Consider the following 25062-nt stretch of genomic DNA (forward strand, 5'->3'; position numbering starts at 1 on the left):
TTGGTGGTGACCCACTGTTCCAGAGCTGATGTACCCTGGATATTCTCTTCCTCTTCTGCTGGACCATATTTCACAAGTCTCATCTTCCCCCTTCCATGCAACATCTCTGACTCTGTCCTGTGGAGAGAAAGGATGGCGCTGACCTCAAGTAGAAGCCATTATTGAGCACACTGATGTCTGGTGACCACTGACCCCAAAGGCCAAGGGCAGGAGCTGAGTTTCACATCCTTTGGGATCCTCTTAACAGCAGAGCTGCTATGCTGATGCTCACACAGAGAAGAAGAAAAGCAGGGGTCATCAGTACTGTGTGTAGATAGATACTAATGACATTAGATGGGCACTGAGCAACAGATTTGGTGGAGGCTGCAATAACACACACCTCCCCGGAAAGGTCAGTGGTCCATGGGGCTTGACCCCACATTCCTTGTGCATCCTCGACCCCCACTGAGGCCAATCAGACCTATTCTGTGGCACCATTAACTTAGAAGATTTATGTGCTTCAGGCAGTGGGAGGAGAACTTGATTTAATTTCCAGCATAGTTTTTTGCTTTCCTACCCTCACTCATGTTAATGATAACAGACGTGAATTCAGCTCAAGTAGCCAGGGAAACAGCTGAAGTTTGACTCTGTTCTCAAGCAGATGTGAACCACTGGCTTATTATTTAACTAAGTTGTTGACAACTAATGGTCTAATTGGGGGAGCAATTGATTTTGGAAAACATTTTAAAAGTGCAAACTCAGCTCAACAATTTATAACCCAAGTGGTGGTTTATTGCTTTGGCAGAGTTAAGTGGATTGGTTGGTCATAAACTTTCATTGGTTTCTTGTTACCACGAACCACATTTGATGCTTTGTATTTATCACTTTCTGAAAATGTGAGTTTTCTTTAAAAAAGAAAGCCCCTACAGCCCTGGATGTTATAAAGAATGGTGTCCTGTAGCATGCACATGCAGTTTAGCTTCAGGAAATGATGGTTCTCATCACACCTGGCCTATTTTTGGATAATGTTTAGTTGTTATGCAGTTTATTAAGCTGAGCACACTTCATTCCTCCCGCAGCAGGAACAGGACGTGTTTAGCGCTGGATGAGCATGAGCCCGCACTTTTAATCCAGAAACTGTTTGGAGAGTTTTGAAAGGCATGAAACAAGGGTGTGAGCGTGAGAACTGACTGTCATGTGAGAGTTGCAGCAAGAGGGCAACCTGTGGTCTAAATCCCCTTTCCTGAAGCCAGACTGATCCGAAGGCATCCCTTCTTTCAGCTGACTTCCAATTAAGCCCTTTATTTTAGAATAGGTCGGATTTTCAGCACCACTAAGAAGAGCTAAAGGAGAAATATTCTCTGTGGCGAAAGACAAGTCACCCAACTTTGCTGCCTGAGCTCTTCCCTTCTGCAAAACAAGGACAATAAAATCCAGCTGCTTCAACATGTTGTGAGGATTAATGGATTAAACAGGCCTGATCTTGCATGAATTGAAGGTTACCAGTTGCCAACTGTGTTGAACATGGCAACCCTATGTGCTGGTAAATATCTAGTCATTAATCCTTAATTATTATTCTGGATAGTCAGGTTCTTCTAAGTATCTCCCAGGATTCACCCTGCAGTCCATGGGACTGGGCACATAAAAGGAAACAGGGCAAATGTAGTCCACCCCTTCTGCCATGTGAAAACAGTCAGCACTTCAAACATTTGGTTGCGTGAATCATCTTCACCACCCTACACCAGCAGTAAGGTCTCTGGCAAAGGACATTGTTGAGGTCCATGTCTGGGCAGGTGGCCGGGTCCTTCCTCAGTGGCTCTTGACACAACTGCAAAATAATCATCTACCCAGAGCAACCTGGGATGCAGGCAGGGAGGAAAGGCAGGTGGACCAGCACGAGGCAGCGAGGTTGTGGGCTGCTCGCACACCGTGAAATTTAACACCCTGAAACCCAAAGAAACAACATGAGGAGAAACAAGGTGGGCTATGAATGAACTGACTCAGAGCCATCGTGATCTTTGGTCATGGTGAATGAAGCGAAAGAAATGCTGTGAAATCTGTACCTCTGTGCAATACCTTTCCTGGCTAATCCTGCTCTAGCAGTGACTCCAGAAAGCTGATTTCCTGGGAGCTTTAGCTCATGTCACAGTCAGATCTGGTACCTGATACAGAGCCCAAGACAGAAGCATGCACACCTAGCACACCAAGGGATTATCCAAACACTAAATCGCATCAGGCAGAAAATGGCAGGGCAACTGTTTTGGGGGTCACTTGTATAACTTTTCTAATGTGTATTTTTTGGTGGGTTTTTTTGGTGTATTTTAATTTTAAAGTGCTTGGCATCGTTGAGACTGGATGTTTTGGATTAACAATTATACAACTCAAGTGCAAAAGCGAACAGGCCTGCTAAACTAAGTGAGGGCTTTACTTTGAAGTATATTGGAAAAAGAGCCACGTCTATAGGGTCTAAGGATATAGTCCTGCAATACTGGTTTATTGTGGAGAGTGCACAAGAAGAAACAATGAAATCAATGAGGCTTTACAGAGATCTTGGCAAATCTTGTATTATCTTGTTTTAAAATGCACTTTTCTGGGGCAAAAAGAGAACATATACATAATAGTGGGTCTTTTTCTAATTTGGATATGAAGTGTAATCCTAGTCATCCTTGTGTTCAGAAAGATAGAGGAGAACTGGCACAAAGAAAGGCAAAAAGGATGGAGAAGAACGCAAACAACTTTGGTGCACAGACTGTGACCCTTCAGCTTAGAAGTGAGGTGGCTGAAAGCAGTGCAGTGGAGACACATAAAATCCTGAGCATCGTGGAGAAGGCGGATACAACCCAAAAAGTCAAGGACACCCAGTCAAACTATGAGGTTTAAAAATAAATTATACCAAAGGACTAATTTTCCAGCCAGTGGAATTGTGGAACACATTGCTAGAGATGATGTGGAGGCTGAAATCCTAAATTAGTTCAAAAAGGCATTTTCAAGGAGGAGGAGTCCATGAAGAGTTATTAAATGTTCTTCCTGCTTGGTAAATCCCCAGATGAATGCACTTCGAGAGGGTACATCATGGAAATAATTGACCTACATGTGCCGTGTTTCCTTTTGCTAAGGCATTGATACTGGTGAGGAAGGACTAGGTGGGGTATTGCCCTAACTTGGGGTGGTCTCTTTTGGTCTTACACCACATTTTTGCCCAGAAATGTCTGTTCAGAATGAGAAATGAATGATTGTATGTATTTTAATCTTAAAATACAGTGTCCTGATAGTAAGTTTTAACTGCCTTAGACCAGCTTATACTTTACCCAGACATTCAGGATTGGTTTCACGTCTTAAGCAGAAGCAGGGCTCCCATTAGTGGTGCCCTTATTTGCCTCCTAAAAAGAATGCAAAATTAAGATCCCTTTTCCATTATGCCCTCTAGAAATATAAACAATTTCTTCTTTAAAAGAACTAAATGTGGTCGTCAGTGCATCTTTGAGCTATGACCTATAGTTATCTGGAGGATTTTCAGATGTGCTGCTCCATCTTGCCACAGTCTCCTTGGGTTTTTAGGTCAGGGAGCCCAACTCCAAACACATGCCCACTTCTTTTCCCAAAGATCTGAAGCTTTTCATGAGTAGGACAGATCTTCATCTTGTGCAACTGGCAGAGACCCACTGCCTGCAGGAAAGCTACAGTGCTTTGTAAAGTATTGCTGAATACTTACATTCACGACTCTTTACATCCACCTCAACCATACCCTGGAGTTCCTGTGTGCAAATGTAGCCAACATCTGTTGCAAAAGTGATATTAAACAGCTCTGGGTTAGCATATTTACCAATGAAAACCTGCTTTTACATGGTGGAAGCAGTTATCCTTCAAAAATTATTTTCTTCTGCCAGTGATCTTAAAACTCTGGGGTGATAAATGGCTTTTCTTCAGCTGTTTCAGACTTTTGTTCTCTGACCTTTTGAAGTTATGCTTCTTCATCTTTCCCAGTGTTATATTCTCCTGGAGCTGGTTCTGATATCTGAGGCACTTGCGAAGATTTTTCTTTCCCCTTACCTTTACTGACAAAGTCTAGATAGACTGTTGAAACCAAGTTTCTTTGAAGCCAAGGATTTAGCAAGGTTCAACTAGGAATTGGACATTTTTTATTGATAGCAAGTGCAGAGAGAACTATAACTCTAAAGCTAACAAAACTAGAGACTTGGAAATATTATCAGACCTCATTCTTCAGGGTTTAAATGTTTCAGTATAAAGATTTAGGATTAAATTCTCCTAGCAGGCAGATTATCCCACAGCTGCATGAATTTTCTCTAAAGCATCTGATACTGGCTTACATGTTAAAAAATGTCTTCCATGGTTGTACATTAGGTCTGGTCCAGGGTGTCCCTGTTGACTACTGCCCGATTCACTATTTTAAGCTTCTTTGTAGGAGCTTGTGGAAAATCACAGTGGGACTTTCTTATAATCTGAGACAGACCTCTCTTTTTAAGGGATTCCTCCAAGATTTTTTAGTAGGGATTTTATCTTTTTTTCATCTTTTAAGGTTATTAAAACTCTGCTAGAACAAACATCAGGCAATTTATTATGGTGTGATCTCAGCAAAAACCCCTTTCTACCTGGAGCCATAATAGAGCTTGCTCATCTTTTGTAAAAGCCAGTACAAACTGGTCTGAGATAGTTAAACCTGAGATCCATACACTAGATACTGCTGATCTGAAATGTGTAGAACAAGTGACAATATGAAAGAAAGATCAAAAAATATTTTTTCAAGTTAGGAAACCTCCTTTGTATGCAGTTCTGCCTTAGAGATGCTTACCTTTATTTTCTCACATTTGAGATGAAATTAAGATTAACAATGAGTATTGCAGAGTCTCCATTACCGTAGATTTGGCAGAATAGTTCAGAGAGATGGACAGACATTGGGAATGGTCTAGGCAGATGGATTATCTGATTTCTGCCCACAGGACCTTCAGTCCTTGGAAAAACTGGGGCCATTCCTTCCATGGAAAAGCAATGTCAAATAGAGGTACATTCCTTAAAGATATTTATTTACACGTTTTAAAAAAAGTTTAATAAAGAAAGAGGTGTCATAGTGAAAGCAATAGTTGTGGATAACTCGTATTTCCAATATTTTCATGAATTGGATCTGTAATCCTCAGGGAGATCAGCCTAAATCCCTATGCTGTACCTCCCGTGTCACCATGTGAGTGACCCCATTGAAGTTTCAGGCCTCCTGGCTCTGTATGGATATATTTGTGGTGTAAAGGACTTGCTGCCAAGGCTTCTAGCACATGCTAAAATGGTTGTTTGGGGCTTTTATCTTAGTAATAGATTCTCTACTTCTTTGTTAAAGCACTGAAATTGCTAACAGTAACTCAGAGACCATCCCACTATAGGAAGGATTTACCAGGCAGGGAAGGAAAGGAAGGAACATAGGGACAAACATGTATATAAAAACATAATAAAAGAAGTTATCTTTACAGGTTTTCTCTATATAATCCCATTCCACCGTGCTGTACCTACTTTCCTGCTGTAGGAGCATTAGGTGTTTGTTTCCCATTTGCAAAAATCTCCCCCGTGGCTTAATTTCACAACAAGCTTCACTCACTTTCTCTTATACTTTCCCTACACTAGTAATAAAAGTTGCTGTAAGATTTATTTGGCTGTAGTTGCATGTCTAGGGGCAGATACTGAACTGGCAAAACCTTGGTACCCATCAGGCAACTCTGGCAATGCCCGTGATTGAGCCTCTGAGCACCATTGTGGCTCCATCCCATGCTGGGACTGTGCCAGAGACATGGCAGCTTGGCCTTGCGTGCATACAGTGGTGGTCTTCTAATGCTGACAAGCAGTGGCAATGTAAAAGTGTACCTAAAACAAGGGGTTTCAGTAGGTCATGGGTGTCCCAGGGTAAATGGTGTTCCTGCCACCAGGGAGCAGCCCATGAGCTCTGTCCCGAATGCAGAAGCATCTTTCCTGATGCTCTTCTGCTTCCTTTTCCAGGAATGAGCAATTTCTAACAAAAAAGTTTTCACTGAGAAATTTCTACAAAGGGAGCATTTATCTCCCTACTTTCTTTAAGAACTTGTGGAGATTTTATTTTTTAGATGTAGGTAAGAATCCATATTTATATAGCCATCATCACCAGGTCATTTGCATGTTGGGCTATGTAAAGGCCTCGTTCATCTTTGACTTGAAAAGTTCCTCTACTTTCATTAACTGAATTTTGCGCAGGCAGAGATTTTCAGTCCTGCAAGACTTGGCTTAAAATTCCCCAGTGTTGTGCCTATTTTCTACCAGTTCATACACTCCTCCTCACTAGTCTTTACCTTTATGACAATTATGTGTTTTTGCCAAAGGGTCTTGGCACTGAGTTCTTGCCAGCCCTCTCTTCTCAACATTAACAGCTTCCTTCTGCAGGCTGCTAAAAACCTTCCTGCTCAGGGCTGATGTAAGGCAAAGCCACTACAGGCTCGTGCCCAAGGCCACTTCTCCGGCACTGATGTGACTGCATAATCTTTCAGCTCTCATTTATTAGGAAAAACAACTGTCTAGCCCTTATGTTTGTAAAGAAAGGCTTAAATGTACTCTGAATGAATTTACTGTCATTAAATCTTGATCTGTTTGTTCACTGCTAGGGATAGGCTTGGTCACAAGAGTCATGGGGCTTAGCAACTCTTCTGGGATATTGCAGGGTACAAGGACCAAAACCATTCTGTGCCTCATCTAGTCTGACCGCTGCCTCCCCTCTCCTGTGCCACTCTCTCCCCCTCAGGCACAACCCTCTTTTTCCTGAGCTTTATTTTAAAATCTCCACCCACTTTCTTTTATCTGAAACCTGGACCTTTATGAGGCTTCTCAGGACAATTTCCATGGGAAATATTTGTCTCACAATGGAGTCCTTTCCTATAGTTTTGGGAGCAGAGGGGCAATTTTTTTCTCATAAACTGGACTATGCACCATTGTGCATACTGTAAACCTCTGTCAGAGGCCTAAAGAAGGATCAGTTGCCTCCAGCTAACAATACCACTGGGCTAATTGGTAGAAATAATTATCCCAAACGCTGGAAAAACTCAATTAGAAGAAAAACACATTAAAATATTTTTCCCAGATACTCTATCTTCATTATAACAGACCACCCATGTGAGTCCAGTCCTCCCACAGTTATACAGAGGTGTTATTATTTTTTTTAAAGTAGCAAATTTCAGGCAGAGTAGGGAAGGAGTCTAGGGGAGTGTTTGGGAGAGACACAAATCACCCTGTTATTCTGCACTGAAGAGACAGTGTTAGAGGAGTAACAAGCCATTAATGAAAGCCAAGTGCCTAGACTTCATCTTTTTTAATAATGTGTGGTCCAAAGCCATTGTATTAAACGTAAATGGAGAAGGAAATTATATTCCATATAGTCCACATTGTATTGTAGTCGCGCAGACAGCTGGTTGCAGGACACACAGCCTGAACCACCTCTCCGGCGGTACATGCCATCCTCACTGAGGTCAGTATTATTTCTTGTCCTGACAAGGATTCTCTGCTCAAAAGACTTTAATTTTTTTTGTCTGCTTCAAGCACCAGCGGGGGGTATGAGCAGGGCATTTTTCTCAAGTGATGAAGCCTGTTCCCACGGCTGTGGGAAGGAAGATGGAGGGAGAGGGAGCGGGAGGCAGGAGCAGGCGGAGGAGAGGGATATGCAGGGACATCCGACCTTTGCCAGGAAGATTTGGGCAAAAACACTGAAAGGAAGTTTAAACCAGTTTTTTGAGAGCCAGGAGGCAACCTCCTCTGCAATAGGTCTGCAGTCAGCAGAGAGTTTGCTCTGGCCTGTGCCTGAGACACAGCTGAGGAATTATTTCTCCAATATTCCTAAACTTGCATGCCCAAATAGAAGCAATGATGAAAACCTGCCTCACCCTCTTTGTATTGGGTCAGCAGCATCTGTGTCTCTGTCTGTTCTGTGAATATCACTAGGAGAGATATTTAGGAGCCCTGATGTGCACGGTGTGAGCCAGACAAGAGGCAGGGCTGCTGCCTGCCCTGACCGCTCACCACGGCTAATCATCCGTATTGTTGTTGTGCCGGGAGGCCCTGGCTGGGTTGGGGGCTCCCACTGTGAGCTCTTATCTGCAAAGCTCCAGCCCGATGAAATCCCTGTCCAAGTGCTTAAGTAGCCTAGACAGTCCAGGCGTGGGAGAAAAGAAATGTTATTCCCTCTTTATAGAGGGAGTGTTTCTGGCACAGAGGGTTTCCTGATCACAGAACCATAGAATAGTTTGGGTTGGAAGGGACCTTCAAAGGTCATCTAGTCCAAAACCCCTGCAATGAGCAGGGACACCTTCACCCAGATCAGGTTGCTCAGAGCCCCGTCCAGCCTGGCCTGGGATGTCTCCAGGGTTGAGGCATCCACCACCTCTCTGGGCAACCTGTGCCAGTATTTTAGCACCCTCATTATAAAAAAAAAAAATTTCCTTATGTTGTGGCACAGCTGGGAGAAACATTCAGGTCAACACCTGCTCATTTCTGTTTAGTAGGACAACTTGACTTTGTATGCTGGGCTGGTCTCAGTAAGATGGTTGCATTTCTTCATCACATGCAGTTAACCTAGGCAGGAGAAACACCTGAAGATGCTACTGGTTCTCACACTCCTGGGGCTGTGGGGATACTCTGCTCCCAGGAGCCTGCTTGCTGCTAAAATCCAGATTCTGGCCTCCAGGAGAAGCATCATCCCTGCATGTGAAGGATGGTTGTTTCTTCTGCTCTGACCAGACTGAGCCAGAAATGGGCAAAAGATGCTTCTGATCTATGCCTCTTCCCTTAACTTCAGAGTCCAGGTTAACTTCCAACATCACCACCTTTGAGTGCAGCTTCCCATTCCTCTCCTGTACATCCTTCATCAGATAGATCTGGCATCCAAAACTGCAAATAGCAGTGTCCTTAGGTAGTAGATAACATCTGACTGCTCCTCCTTGCTCTCAAGGGTCATAAAAGTTCCTTGTTAGCTAAACACTTCACTTTTTTTTTCTCTTGGTGCAACTTGCAGTCTCAAAGTGCAACTTGCCTGTGGAAAGACCAGCCAAAGCTCTGGCCAAAAACCATGTTGGATAAGGTTGCAGTCATATATTCAGTAATATATGCATAGCTGGAAATGAAAGAGGTAGCAACAATGGGCATTTTGGAGACACAAGTCAGAATTTAAGAAGCAAGAATACTTTCCTCATGCTTAAATTTGAACTGGATCCACATTTTGGATCGCCATATTTGCAGATAGAGCAGCTGCAGTCATGTAATTGCCTCGCTTTGTGACCAGGAATGATATATTGCTATTGCAGTACAGAGCAGAGGTGTTGAAAGACATTTTACAGCTTAGAAATGGGAAAATTCTTCTCCTCTTCCTCCACACATATATGCCATAATGTGAGCAAATATGGCAAAGTGCAACTATGTGGCACATGTTGAAACTGAAATCTGCCTGGTCTTCTCCTCTGGGACTGAATTTGACAAGGCCTTACTATTTCAGGAGTGCTAAAATGAAACAGTAATATACTGCTGAGTTTCATCCAAACCCAGTTTTATTATATGAGCTACTTTCATCTACTGCCTATGCCTCTTCCCATCCAAATATGGACAGAATAAACAAAGCAAACCCACAAACCCTGCTCAGAGCACACATCAGCTCTCCAGTACGCTCATGAAAAAATGAAGTTATCTCACCTCTGGATAGGAATGTTCGTCTGTGGTCCTCAGCCTGGTTTATAAAGGAGATAAAGGCAGTGTCTGTTTTACTGCTGAAAATGTAGGATGAATAAAAGTAAACCCAAATTCTTTGGAAGTTTGAATCTTGGCTCTAGATAGGAAGATGTAAGTGGCTGTAGGGAAAATATAAAGATATACTAATATATTCAAATATGTCCTGTGCTGGGAATCTTCAATGGACATGGCTCAGCCTCTCACTGGGTGGGAATGCTGCAATTTCACTTTTCCAGCTCTGGAGAGAAAAGTGCCTCTTCACTCAGAAACTGGGAATTTTGTTTTAGTGGGGCTGGTAGGAAGACTGGCAGGGCTCAGCAACACCCCCAGGCCTGCTGAATTCAGTGGGACTCCTTCTGACCAGACAAGGCCTTAGTCGTAAAACAACTCCTAGGTTACTTTGAAAAGAATAATCAAAAAGCTCCCAGTTTAGGGATTTCTAGATCTCCTTCTTTTTTCATGATCCTTCTGTAGGACAGTTCTCCTGATACCCAGGTGGAGAGCAGCCAGCTGAGCTGGTGGCTTTACAGCAAAAGGACAAATATGCTCACAAAAAAGTTGTAGTAGTGGCTGATGAACAGTATAAATAAATAGGATGCAACTAACAGCAATATTATACAGGCATGCATTGTAGTCATTTTAGCTGGATGAGCTCATTCAGTACCATGAAATTAAGTTTTATAATTGCCAGGGGGACACAGTGGATGACTTTAAGGGACAAATGATATTAATTATGTTTTTCAAAAAGATTAATGCCATCGTATCACAGAGTCCCCCATGATTCCAAAGAGCACATCTATTAATGAACTTACTTATGATTAAAACATGCTGAGCGAAACAATAGTTAATTGAGCAATGGAAAAAAATACAAGGGAAGATTTTATCTTTCATGAAAGCAGATTTATACAATTTAGCCTGTGACTAAAATTGTCTCTGAGGTGCGTAGGATCATGTTTGCAATCAGAGAATGTCATCGCTTGTTGGACAGGACACAGGAACTGGCCACTGTGGGCTTCTTGCCATCCCAAATTAACCACTGCACATCTGGCATGAAAGAGCTTCAACACTTTCCACCATTTTACTGTTGTAACATCTACACTATTGCTTTGACAGGCCTGCTGAGGGCTACTGAAGCAAAAAGACCAAGACAAAGCGTATGGATACCAAATGTCTGTGGTTTTGGAGAACGGCCACAGTGAGAAATCCAGAGAGTGGTTAAGTGGTGTTGCAGGGCATTTGCTGAGTGTGATAACTGCTGGTGTGCCTGCTCCTGCTCTGTGGGGGGAGGCAGGGAGCGCTGGCCATGCCATGAGGGTCTCTGCAGACCAGAGGGACCGATCCCAGGAGGAGCTCAGAGCTGTGGACCTTGGTCTTGCAGAGGGACCTGCTGCAGGGTTGCCAGGAGGTATCTGAGGTGGGGAAAGGGACATTTCAGGCAAGGTCCTTGCCAGTGTCCCCTTGACAGCAGACATAGAAGGATCTGGCTTGTGGAGGCCCATCCTAAGGGACACACATCTCCATCTGCACTTGAAGTCCTGGATGAAAGGTCTTGGAGATCCCCAGGGTCTGTTTGGGTCTAGGTCCATTACACATTTTTTCTTGTACACATACAGTGTTATGTGTATAAAAGATACTGCTGGGAGTTAGTCATGGACTCCTCCTACAGTAGGCAGCTGAAGCTGTGAAAATGTTGGATGACCTGACTTTATGCAAACTGTTTTCTAGGCAAGACCTTTTTCTGGGATCTTTCAACTCTTTTTATGAGTAACAGCCTGGCAAGATCTCCACTTCAACAAGCTACCTCAAGAAGCAGTTGGAGATTTTACTGAAACCTGAAATCTCCAGACCTGTCCTAACCTGCAGCTTCTCAAGTGGTTTCGATTATTTCAAGAGCCACATGGCTGTACTGAAATTTTTCTTTCACTTCCTCAGGCTTAATTCCCCCAAATCACCAGAGACATCTTGATCAAAGCATGGCTCTGGCCCTCTCACCTCTGGGAACCTGCTGCCAGAGTATGCTGCCCTCTGCCTTGCCCAACCCCATGGCCAGAGGTGGGATGTCCACACAGGACAAGGGATAATGGTTTTAAACTAAAAGAGGGGAGATTCAGGCTGGACATGGTGCAACAGTGGCCCAGGTTGCCAGAGAGGTGGTGGATGCCCCATCCCTGGAGACATCCCAGGCCGGGCTGGATGGGGCTCTGAGCAACCTGAGCTGGGTAAAGATGTTCCTGCTCATGGCAGGGGTTGGACTGGATGGGCTTTGAAGGTCCCTTCCAACCCAAACTATTCTATGATCTCGGGGTGTCCATCCCTGCAAGGGGAATGGTGTTTCCTGGGAGCGGAGCAGGGATGCTGGTCTCTGAACCTCTTGCTGACTCTTTTCCTGGCCATCTGCCGTGGTCTCAGCTGGAGATTGCCCTTTCTCCATGCCCTCTGCTGGATGAAACCTCTGCCACCTCTCATACGCTTTGATGCAAACTCCTCCATCTTCACTCGAGCACTCAGGGCTTGTGGGCCAGCAAAATGCACCCTGTTCTTCTTTATAAGCAAACAGCTGCAGTTCATTTTCCATCTCATATCCTCTTTTCCCTTACAGGCTACACTGTACATGGCTTTTGCTTTAAAAAATACCGCTCCCCCCCCACGCACATATCCCTTCTTCCACCCTCTGTACGTGCCAAACTCCGCATGCGCTCAGTGTGCTTGGCAAGCCCTGCCTTGGCACCGCGGTGGGGGTCTTCGTTCTGGGGCAGCCAGTGTGATCTCACCCTGGACACAGGCACTTTCCTTCTGCTGGAAAAAGAACATTTGGGCTATTAGCAGAGAGGAAGCTCACAGTGTCATGCAAGTTTATATCAAACAATTGTTGTACCAAAGGAGCTGGAAAAACAACTTTTTTAAGCACCACTGTATCATTTCCCCGTTTTTTTTTTTTAAACAAAAGTTCAAATATTTCAGCTATAAAAAAGTGGACAGTGTATTAACACTTTATGTTGCTTACATACAAAACCAAAGTATCTGTAGGTTTAAGCCCAGAACACTGTATCTCTAATCCTTCATGCTGGATCCTTATCTTGAAGTTGTGATTCAAAATAAGCTCTAACAAAAATTATGCACCAGCCAAGGCAGGAAATACAATACTTGCCCTACCCTTTCTATCTTGTTCCCCATGATTACGGACCTATTTAATGTGCCATAAGGAAACACACAATAGAATGAGATCAAATAATAAATGGAAGCAATACATCAGCCATATACTCCTTTAGCTCAAAACAACTTTCACCTCCAGTTGCAGTCTATAAGGCCATGAACAGAAGAGCACGTATTACCCTTTGTGGAAAATAAGCATATTATGGGTAAAGGAAAAAAAAATCACTTGATTTTTCTGGTGATCATACAACAGAGTTTCCTAAAAGAAACCTAAGCTGAAATGATGTGTGGATTTAAGTTCCATATCAAAATATTGACTTTTTTTTTTAGTAATTTATTTCAAAAGATAGGTATTTTATTGGTATCTGTGAACTTTTTTTAGTTGGGGATGTGAAAAGCTGTAGTTCCCTGAACCGAGTATGTTTTCTCATCTCTAGGGACACTTAAGTCTCTGAGTATTTGCTCAGAATTGGAGAGAAGCAAAACATCCTCTCATGTTTTTTACCCTGACTAAGCTTTGATGAAATTGGTTTGCATGAACTCAGTTCATGGTCTGTACTGGTCTCCAAGATATAAGAATTGCTCTGTCTTGCTACACAAAGTCTGGGTTAACCCAAATTTTATCATAGCTTTATTTACTATAATATAGTGACATGTTGCCTGTTGTTTGTAAAACTTTGCAGGGAACTGAATTATATGGTGTAAGCAAAGTTACACTATATGCTGTTGATAAACAAATTATGTCTTACAATAATCTTCCATGATAAACAACTCAAAAAGTTACAGAAGGCTATGCTATGAAATTGTTCATCTATTTGTGAAGCTGCAGTACTGTAATACAACTTTAGCATTCAAAATACACTTTTACTGCTAATACCTTATTAGATTTTGCAACCTGAAAGGCATTATCATAGAGAGAGTGAAGCTCCATTTTGTCCGTAAAAGGTTTAGCAAAGGTTATATATCCTTAAATTACACTCATGGCAGTATAAATGTTTTGAGTTCTTTTGCAATCACAGTTTTGTTAAGCAGCAGAATTACTTTTGTTGAACTTGTAAACTTTCCAGTACAAACTTGCTTTTGTTGACAGTATGTTTTTTGTAGCATTTTCAAGATAAAAAACTATTTTCATGATCAGAAGAACCTGGCACTTACTTATAAGAAAAATAGGAACAAATGTTGACATTACTTTTTTGTTCTGTTGTGATAGGCACTTACAGAGGACAAAATCCCTTAATGCATGGGAGCTAATGAGACATAATGTTAATAAGAATGATGCAAATACATAAGTAGATAATTGTCTGGACAGCTGAATGGACTTAAGAGTTTTAAGCATTTATCTGTGTCTGTTAACTAGTCCATAAGCCTCTGGGCCTGCTACCTGACGAGCATTACTAGCTAGGAGAGGTGAAAAGCTGCTGAGAAATGGTGATTCAGGGAACTGCTGAAAGCTGTGACAAAGGGCTGTTCCAGTGAGCTTCGACTTTGAATTAGAGCTGGGGTAACCCTGATGGGTTGCAAAGGGAAGACCTGTCTGACTTGATTTCCAGCCGTGTCTTTACTCTGATACTTCATGAACCAAAACTTTTGCTATCACCATTCCTTAGCAAAAGCCACCCCAGTGTGGCTTCTTGTTTGCAAAGCGGCTGTGAGCGCAGCTGCTGGGGCACGTAGCGGTTGGTAGCCCTTTGCTGCATGTGTTGGGGAGGATGAACTAAATACTCACAGCCTGTGTGCAGGAGGAGAAAACGATACTAATGCCTGTGAAAAAAAAAAAAGGAGACAGGCAGGAAATAAATGAAAAAAATCCATGAGAAAATGGATTTTGTGGTGTATTTAACCATGGCTGGGAGGGGAGTGCCTATGAAATGAGAAAGTTTGCTTGCTTGCCTGTGGGGTTTATTTGTTTTTTAAAGTTTCCTTTAAAAAGAGCAGGAAAATTCGAGCAAAAAGTCAAGTTTCTCATCAGCTGGTGACTCAGACAGCTCAAGCTGTGAGCAGCTCTGCGATTTCTCACTAAACAGCATGTGGTTCTCTCAGCCTTGGTGCAGAGACCCCCTCGAAAGACCCATTTGGACAAGCTACAATTTATGCTGGTGTCTAAAGCTAGACAAGCAGATGGATTTTTATTGGAAGAAGAATGCTCTGAATGAAAGCAGGATTAGCTTTGTGGAAAATCACCTGTGCTAAATACTAGTTTGGGCCAGTGACTGATTTAGTGGTAGCAGATAGAAGAAGCCAAACATCTGTTTCCCTCGATCCTTTTTAAATGTTTCCCTCATCCTTTCATAGCATCAAGCCTGCAAGTATTTCAAGATCAAAGGGTTCAGCTTCCTGAGCCTTTCCTATATTTAGCGAATACCTGAATGAGGCAATGACCTTTCTCAGTAAGAGATGAGCTGGTAACTGAGATGTGATTTCTACATATGTGCACAACTTTCTTCCCTGGAGCCAGCATGGTCACAAGTGCCACAGTTACATGTCCCCATAGTGTCAAGCTCAACAGGAATAAGGTCTCATATCATGTTGATCAATGATGGGCAGCACCAGGATCTCCTTTACTATATGCCATTGATCTGGGACGTGTAATATTACAGGAGGGCTAGACTTGGGTTTCTATCCCATGTAAATTGCCAAAATATTGACATTTTTTTACTTGAATCCCTTCTTTAGCATTTAATGCAGACCACTTGAAATCTTCAACTTCAATCATTTCCAAGTATTTTTGTAATTTTTGCCTTTAATGGTTCCTTACAACCCAAACTATTCTATGATTCCATGATTCTATGATTTTATATATGAGTCAAGTTACTACTAATTTGCTATATATTGTATAGATACATATTGTAAAATATATGTGCATGTATCAACATCTACTAATTTTTTTCTTTCATTGAAAAGGTTAAAATGGGGCATTCTGACAATCTTGAATCTGAAATTCTTTTTTCCAGTTTCACTGGAGAATTTCCCACCAGCCCTATAATGAAGCCATTCAAAATAGACTAAACAGGCAAAGTATTTAAATGACAATATTCCAAATGGCATACACTTCAGAGAGAGGCATTGGTACATGTGATGTGTTTTTTGACACATCTTGGTTCTTCGGTACAGTATGTATTAAAAAACCTTTCCGTTCTTCCATGATGCTCTTTGAGGAGGGTGAGCTTCTTGGAGCAAACTTGCTATCCAAATGCACTCAGGATGAGGGCTATTACAGTTGTACAAGCTGTATAATTGGCCTTTTGTTAATTAATGGCAATATACCATGCATTTGTTAATAGTTATGCTATGGGTTGTTTTATTTTTGTTAAAGAACAAGAAACACAAAGCTATCTGTACCCATGCGCAGCTCCCAGGAGAGCTTAGATACATTGAAAAAGCATTTCCAAGAGCTAACTGAAATGGGTAATTTTTGTTTTCCAGATTTCTTCTCTCTTTTTCCCATCTCATCCATACTGACATGACTGTCATTTTAGTTACATAATATTACACTTGTTCAAATTGCATTTCCCTGTTGCTGATGGAATAGCAGTTCTCCCATCAAGATGCATGAAAGCGTATACAGTTGTGGGTGGGGGAAGGAATTTAATATATTTTTATGCAGAGTTCATCTATACTCCAAAAACGAGCCCATTTCCATGTGGAAACAGATTTGGCCTCCTTTAAAAACTGGCTGACTTCCCTGGAAAATGTATCCGTTTCGGCCAACAGCTCCCTAAACTAACAGAATTTTCTTTGCGAACATTTTGAACCCAAAACGCAGTACAGAAAACTTTTCAGGATGAGTTTGTTTGCTGTTTTATACTTCTTCGGTTGTCACCCAGCTATGAAATTGGCTTGGTCTCATGGTGAGCAGCTTCAGTCTTTCCAGAAGCGCAAAACAGCAACTGCAGCCACAAGTAATTGAAAACCTGAGTTTTATCCTCTCATCGGGAGCGTGGTATGGACCACAGCATAGAGCTCCCTGGTGCCATGCTGGGATGTTCATTCTGCATTCATGGAGAGGGAAGGTCAGCCCAAGCCAGTCCCAAAAAACCTACACCAAATGCTACCTCAGGGTCTGAAACAGCCTGGTGTTTGTCATTTGTCTTATTCTATAAATGATGTACTATTCTTATTGCCTCTCTATCATCCCAGTCCTGCTGGATCTCTGAGTGGTTGGCTTTTGGTGGCAGCATTTATTTTGCACATCCCAACCAGCACAAACTGGTGAGGCCTCTACAAAGTACCCAACTGAAGGAAGCTGCCATAGGAGCCCCATGTTCTAGCACCAGTGCCCTGTCCCTGTTAGCTGGCCCACCACATCCATCCCTGATGTGACCCACTGCTCCAGGTGTGTCACCTGCCACCAAAGAGGACACAATGAAGAGGACACTCATCAGACTGATGAGTCCAAACGCAGCTCAAGAGGGAGAAAAGCTGCAGACTTTCGCTTGATCTGAGAGCCAGGAGACTCCATCATCATGAGAGCAATGAGTTCAAGTAGTTTGCTGTAGGACAGGCAGAAAATGAATGGGAAAACCTGTTTTACAACAGGTTCCTCTCAGCATTAAAGCACACAGTTCAAAACCCACTCACTAGCTGCTTAAACAGGTAAAGAAAATACTCTCTGAGGATTTCTGCATTCACAGTGGGGTTTAACATGTGATCTTATCTTTCCTTTGTGAAAACGTATATTGAAAACTCCAACACCATTTCTTTTCTTGCCAATGTCGATGTGATAGGAGGAATAATATTGTCATTTGAGTTACTAATGTGCTATTCTGGGTTGTCATAGCAATAAAATATGATTATTCTGTTCATTTTTTATTTAGGAATTGTCTTTAAGCTTTGGAATTAAACAGAATTAACCAATTTTCTCAAGGAATCGGTGTCAAACTTTGGACAAGAAGGTGCTTAAATGGAAAAGAATGGCCAGATCAGGTACTTTTTCATCTTTCTGATGATTTTACATCTCTTCTTAACTTTACTGTCCTTTAATAGAGACATCCTGAAGCCAGTACAGCTAATCAATGTATTTATGCAACAGTCAGGAGCTGCCATATGGTGACATTCTCCTCTGAGCCTGTTCCCGACTCCTGGCTGGGTCTATTCCTGGCTTTACTGAGAATCCTCTGAGAATAACAGCTGGGTGTAAAATGATAGCCCGAGGGTGCTGTCCAACACACACTTCAGATTTCGGATTATTTATATATTTAGGCAGAGTGATGAAGTGGAGCTCACTCTCCTTATGGCTTCTGATTATAGAAAGCAGGTTTCTGCACAGGCCCACCACATGGTCTGTGACTGAGGGAGTGCAACGGCTTCCTGGAGGAACGTGGTCTTGGTAGAGGCACGTCTACAAATTGAACCCAATGAAACACATAACTGTTGGCTTAAGGAAGTGCTTGTCTTTGGTGCCGGTTGCTATAAATACCAGGACTGCTGGAAAGTCCTGAAATCTTTAATGGTGGATTGAATTTTTGGGCTTATCCAAGGGAAATTTCTGGAAGAGGTGGTGGAAGTGAGCTCCCTGACCTCGAATTATATCTACTTGGGCTTCTCAGGTTTATCGATGTGTAGTTTTGGTCTATTGTATTGGCTCCATAGCCATTTCTGCATGTGCACAGAGCAGGGAAGTACAAACTAATCCACTCTATGTTCGGCTGCACCTGGAAACCACCAATTTCCAGACATTCTTAGAGCTGTTTGTGTCACTACCCTTCAGCACACACTGTTCAGAACTGTGGCCAAAGGCAGCTAAAGTCTTCCCCATTGGAGATTTTCCCCTCTCAGCATTCCAAGGCAAGTGAACTGGTTTGCAGTTCACTCGAGATGCAACTCAGTCAGGGGATTTGTTCCCAGCCTGTGTGCATTTCCACAGCATGTCCAGTCTCAGCACTGGAGGTCCACAGCACATACGAACCAACAGTCCCAAACATTTGTCTTTGTTTTGGAAAGGAGGTGTCTGTGTGGGAAGAGCTGCATGCAACTTAATCTGCAAAAGGCTTCAAATGACCCCAAACTACCTTTGGAAAAATTTTAAAAGACCCTGCAATTTAGACCAGTCTTTTTTAAGTGGATGGATAGTATGGAGTGTGAGGGCATGAAATGATGAGGAACAAAAATATTCAGGTTTTACAGATAGAGTAGTTAGTCTAGATGACAGGTCACCACAGGTTGTTCAGTGCTTGGTGGTTGAACAGCTCACACCTCCTCTGTGAGGATGCAAACTGCTCTGGGCACCTGAGATAAACAAGGTGGTGCTGGCACGGCTGGATTTCTGCCCTCCAATGAATGTGTGCCTAGCACAGTGACCATTACTTGATGTGCTTTGTTTTAGTTACACACTAACCCCATTTCAATCCAGGACCTTCTTACACTTGTAATTGTTTTCAAGATTGAAGCTGTAGGCACCACTCCTAAATGATCCACGTTTCGAGAGGTAATTGTTCCCATAAAAGACTTTGTTTTATTTTGTACATAGGAGTGAATGACCCTATGGAGAGTAGAATATTTTCCTAGCCAGTTTATTTCTATGCTGGAAAACACTATCCTAAGATTAACTCATCCAAGGATTTCCAGATACAACTTCCAATTGACTTTAAAAGTAAGATGGATTTTCCAGGCAGACAGAAGCCAAAGGACATTTTTACCTGACTAGTCACTGGCAACAGCAAGATGTGCATTAACTGATTAGAAAAAAACCTTTGGTATGTCATGATAGGACCTCTCAGTTTAGTTCTGTGTTCTACCATTAGTGGAAAAAAATGCCCTAAGTTCTGTACCATCTACTGCTATTTCTCTTTCTTAGTACAGAAGGCAGAAAGAGAGAAGAGACAGTTTTAAACACAATTTCATGCAGACCTTTGAAGATTTATGCTGGAAAGTGTTTTGACATTTATAAGGCACATTTAATCACCACAGGTGGTGTAGGGTAGATTGATACTTTACTGCTGACATTGAGAAATTGCAGGAAATATTTCAATGTGGTCATGGTATAATGGGAGGTGTTGGTATCTCTTGAGGCTATGCAGTGCATTTAGTAGTTCATGGATGAATTCCTGGTAATATTCATAGAACACAGACATGAGGTTTGACCTGGGTATTTTATTTTAGCCCTCTGTCGCCATCACCCCCTGGAATCCAATTTCTGCCTTGACTTGGATGTTGTTTCCTGTCCCAGCAAATAACACAGCCATAAGGGAGTGCAGGTCGTGGCCAGACTGAGCATCTGGATAATATGGTGATCACAGTTCCCAGAGAACGTTATGTTCTATACCTTATTCATCTATATGACCCAGAAATTATGCTTCCTACACATGTAAATGAGCTATCAGAATAAAACCCAGCAGCATGCAGTTGGTTCAAAGAACAAAAACAATTCAAAACATAATTTTAAAAAACTGTTTCATATTTTAGGTAGCCTCTTATAAACGCAGAAAACACTAAACTTCTTGAATGACCAAGGCCTGCCCATACTTGGAACAAAATAGGCACCTTCTGCATATGGGGAGAGGGAGCCCAAGGCGGATGAAGTCCAAGGTCCACCCAGGAGTCCAGTCAGGAGCAAAAGAAGATGGGGCTGGACACAGGACTACCTATGCCATAACTAAGGCTGATACTGATAGGCCTGGGCTGAGCTGAAATGGGGTTCTGGACCATGGGCAAGGGTGTATATGGGGGTCTCGGGGGAAGCTGGGCAGGCACATTAACACCCAGTGATGCCCTTAGGACCTGGACACTCTGTGCTGTTTCCTTTACGTTTCTTAAATTATCTTCACAGGACCAAAGGATAGGGACCAGCAGCTTGGCAAGGTAAGCAGGAATGTGCATTCGGAGGTGTCAGCTTGTTAAAGACTTCTCTGAGCTTAGCAGCCCTTGAGGGGGGTGAATCAAGGAAGAGAAATTATTGAATTGAGCCAGTGTCCGAGGAGCTCTCTGCTATGCATAAAAGTTTATAGGCCTCAAGTAACCTCGACGAAAGTAACCTGTAAGTTCTGTAATTGATTTCAGCAAGAGTAAGGTTAAGGCTGTATGTTCAGAGACTCCTGTTAGGAAAAAGATTTTGAAATTCCCTTTGAAAACAGCAGCTTGGTGTGATGAGGACTTTAATCGTTGTTGGATGTTTATTCAGAACAAGAACAACAGTTACGTACTATTTGAGTATGGCTGAACCACATGAGAGGGTCTGTCCATAGCTGTTTCATGGCTACAATCCAAATATAGCTTCATCCCATATAAATGCCCATATAAACACAGGCACCTTGCTAACATGCATGAGTTAGGAATGAATTTGCCATAGGCTCTTTTTATAATAAATGGAGTTAGAGACGAATCTATGACTAAGATCTCGGTGAGATGAACTAATATCTTGAGAGAGAAAAAGGCTTCACTTTGCTCAGATTACTGCTTTTTATGGGGACAGGCAGACTGCCGTCTGTGTATCTCCTACACCTAAACCAAGGTCAGATGAATCCAGGCTACAGAGCTTTCTCTTGTTTTTCTTGTCTTGTCTTTCTCCCTCGCCTGTTAAACTACATATATTGAGGTCTTCTCTGTGCAGCCATATCTTATTCTGGGAGGGAAGGTTTGATTAATGCCCAAATACCTGTGCTGCTCTTCTGCCCATGAGGCCAGCATGTGGCCAACATGTGGCACCTACAGTTTTAAGTTAGTTTTCTCCCTTAAAATGGAATCCTAAACCCATGTTTCTCTAGCTCGGGTAGTGAGGAAAGTGTGCCTTAAGTGTATCTACCAAAGTTCATCCCCTTTCTGGGACACTTACTGGGGCAGCCACTGTTCAGAAAGAGACACGTGCCTTGGAAATATTCACTGGATATGTTAAGAGACATCATGTGTCAGAGCCTTTTTAGAAGCCGGCTTATTTTCTCATTAGTACATACTAGTTCTTAATAAGCCAAATAAAAGGTGAACTTAGAGCCAGGAGAATCAACATAGCATTAATTTATTTTCTGTTTGCTCATTCACAGCACTTTTCCAATAAATCCCTTAGGGTCCAACTATTGCCCAAAGGGCTTCAATTTGGGCATGGTTAAGGACCCTCCAGGCCACAAAGCAGAACTGCAGCAACTGGCTCTCCTGATGTGACTGCATTAATGGCATCGATAGAAAACTAATCCAGGAGAAATGTGAGCAGTATGTGGGGAAAAAAAGCCAGAGTGATATAGTTGGTATAAGTGTAGGTGTTCAGCCTAGATAAAAATGTAGAAGTGTGTATCTGATGCTTTTGAGTATAGGACCCTACTGTGGAGTCCTAAGTGAAACACCACACACCTTTGCTCAGTGCCTAAGTTACTGCACTTCAACATTAATGAGACAAAAATATTATTCCCCCCAAAAAGGTGTGTTTTGTTTTCTGACAGTTAATGCAATGAAGCAGATTTCCCAATTGGCAGGAAAGTGAGATGCTGTAATTTCCGAAGTGTATGGGTAGTTTGGAGGGCTAGGCAGACAGTGGAAACTTTTTCAAGAGCTGGAGGCCAGAAAGTTGTTTGGCCAAATAAAAGCCTCCCCCTGCACCCCCACGTGCTCCCCACATCTGACCTTGCACCCAGGGAAGATGGTGGAGGTCTGGCCCTTGTCCTCATGGGGAAAGTAGCAGCCAGAAGTGGAAAAACACCTGCATTGAGCCCAGCCAAACAGGGCTGCCAGTCTGAATTAGTCCAGTTAGGAATGAAAGACCCAGCTGACACCCTGTGTTGCCAGTAATATTTCTTTTTAGTCAGACTTTTTATATAGACTTCACTGGGCCTACTAATTTACACCGACATGTTGTGTGAGTATTTAATTTGCTATATGTTTCTGTGAATAAAAGAAAACTGCATTGGGTCCAGCAATTTCCATCAGTATGCTCTCTGGGTGTTTAACTTTGATACACACTTTTGTGAATGAAATCTGAGCAGAACGCTGATTCTAGTGTCCTTGAATGTCAACACTGCTTATGACTTGTATCTGAATTTAGTCCCAGTCCAGACCTGGCACGTCACCTTTGCCTTGAGCGAAAACACAGATCCAAGCACTTTTTGTTCTTGCAGTGTTAGATTTCTTGACCCAGCTTCTTAGCTCAAGAGTTCCTTTTTCTCTTTCGCTTTCGCTTTCACTTCTTGATTTCTTTTTTTCTTCTCCCTCTAAGTTACATGGGGATTATTTCTGATTTCTGACAATGTAACTTACAGATGAGAAGCAAAGGCAGTCTCAGCTGTCACATGCCCTCCTTATTATATACTTGGTTTCTGACCCTTATGGCCTAGTTTTGCCATAGTATCACCAATATTCTTCAGGAAAGGTTATGAAATAAAGCAAGTCACATAGCCGAAGACTTCCTAATAGATTTACTAGCATTTTCATACTGTTATGACTGGTACAAGTAATGCCAGTATTGCTGTCTGTTGTGGGCTGTCTAAAATTAGCACTGGTTTTCCAAAGAGCAGTACTGATAAGTAATCTGTGAACCTGAAAGCAGCCTTCATCTATCAGATCTTTAGCACTGATAGGTTGTTCAGGCTGTCTCTGGGCTGGCATGCAGCTGGAAAGTGAGTAATTATCTAATTGCAGTCATGCGTCTTTGGTTAGAGTTGCATCTCATATTATAGACAAAGCCATACTTGAAAGTGGAGGAATCTGTGGTCTACCAAACAGCCACTGAGAAACTGTTACATGCAAAAAGGAAGAGAAAAGGATCCCAGTGGCCTATTTTTCACTAGGAAGGGGCCTGTTGGATCACTTCTGGCATTGTCCTTTTTTAAGTGTCACTAGGAATTATGGTACACCTTGCCAAGGTGGCAAAAAGTTTGGCATGGGGTGGCACGCAGATGTGTGATGACTTTTTTTTTACTCCTCATTCTAACATCTCCACCTGGTTCACATAGCTCATTTGAAGTTAACTGATTAGAAGTCAATGAGGCTGCACAGATTTCTGTCAACTGAAGATACGGCAAGTAGTTTCTTCTGCCAACTGGAAACAAATGAATCTGTCTTATGCTGGGCTTCCAAGTTTGGAAGCTGCTGTAAACCTCACTGATCCCTTCAGTTCAGTGTGATATTTCTGTTACCTTGTGCATAGCATGCTAGAAAAGTATCTGCTGCCTGAGCAGATGTGAGTAATCCAGTGTTCATGTACAACCAGGGATTCAGACTAGATTACAGCTTGCAAATGTGAAAAAAATGAATCACTGAGTAGCACAGCCTTTATTCAGTAATTAATCAGTTGACAAAGTGCCTCAAGGAAGGAAATCAACCAGACTATGTGTGTACATGTATATATGCACATTTCTTTCTCTCTCTCATTATACATATGTTGTCATGGATGAGTGGAATGCAGCTCACTTGAAAGAGAGAAGCAGCAATATGTTTTATTGAGGTAAAATAATAATATGAGAGAGTTCAATGAATTTTATGGAATTTAGCAAAGTTAACAGTTGTTTGACAAGATTCAACAAGTTTGATGGCAAGATTCACCTTCTTAATTACTCTGTAAAGGGACTATACAGAGGAAAATTTAATTAGCCTTGAGTCAGAATGATTTACAGAAAGATTGGGGATGCAAAATGTAAGGAAAACCCTCCCATTGAGTCAGAAAATTCAGAATGAATCCCCTTACTCTCTAAACTCCTTCTCAGAGAGGACTCCAGGTGCAGCTGGATCCAGACATAGTCTCAGACTTGGTCAATGGTTTATATCTAAGGGCAGAGATACAGGGAACAAGGATAAGGAATACAGAGGTTATAATGATTAATATTGGATGGCCACATGGATTGGTAACATTTCATTAGTATCAATTTAGCATGCAAAATCAAAGTTACTATACTACAAGGTTATACACAATATCAGTCACTTAGGAAAGATCTGCCATTGGTAAAAGGTCTCTCTGCCTGGAGGAGAAACCTTGAGAGGGGTCCCAACTCAAGGGGAGGTCACTGCCATATGGCCACACTGCCTAGTAGGGAAAGCTCAAAGAAGGCTCACCTAGGCTGTTATGTTTTTGGAATAAAGTGGTTGGCTTGTAGTCAAATCACACGTGACAGGAAAGGTAGGATTGAGACTCCTTGTGTCCATAACTTTGTTCCTCGATAAATGAGTCTCAGAAAAGCCACCTGTTGTTCATACATCTCTCCCATGATTGGCGTTCCAAGCTCATACGCACCAGGGCTCGCTGTACCATTCTCCTCCTTTGTGGGGAAGATGGAGGAGCTC

The 25062-nt window shown here is 42.3% G+C and overlaps 1 protein-coding gene across 1 annotated transcript in view; it reads left to right on the top strand.

Annotated features, from left to right (window-relative positions):
- LOC309439516 (uncharacterized protein) overlaps window positions 1–25062 on the top strand; it is a gene marked incomplete at its 3' end in the record, with an annotated part of 44212 nt that overhangs the window by 17011 nt on the left and 2139 nt on the right. Inside the window, exons 3-4 of the mRNA XM_082052183.1 lie at window positions 17732–17790; window positions 20633–20664. Of these exons, the coding sequence (XP_081908309.1) occupies window positions 17732–17790; window positions 20633–20664 (91 nt within the window). The remainder of the gene's footprint in view (window positions 1–17731; window positions 17791–20632; window positions 20665–25062) is intronic.

Source organism: Streptopelia decaocto (assembly GCF_964273445.1).
Source record: "Streptopelia decaocto genome assembly, chromosome: 4".
Taxonomy (NCBI): domain Eukaryota; kingdom Metazoa; phylum Chordata; class Aves; order Columbiformes; family Columbidae; genus Streptopelia; species Streptopelia decaocto.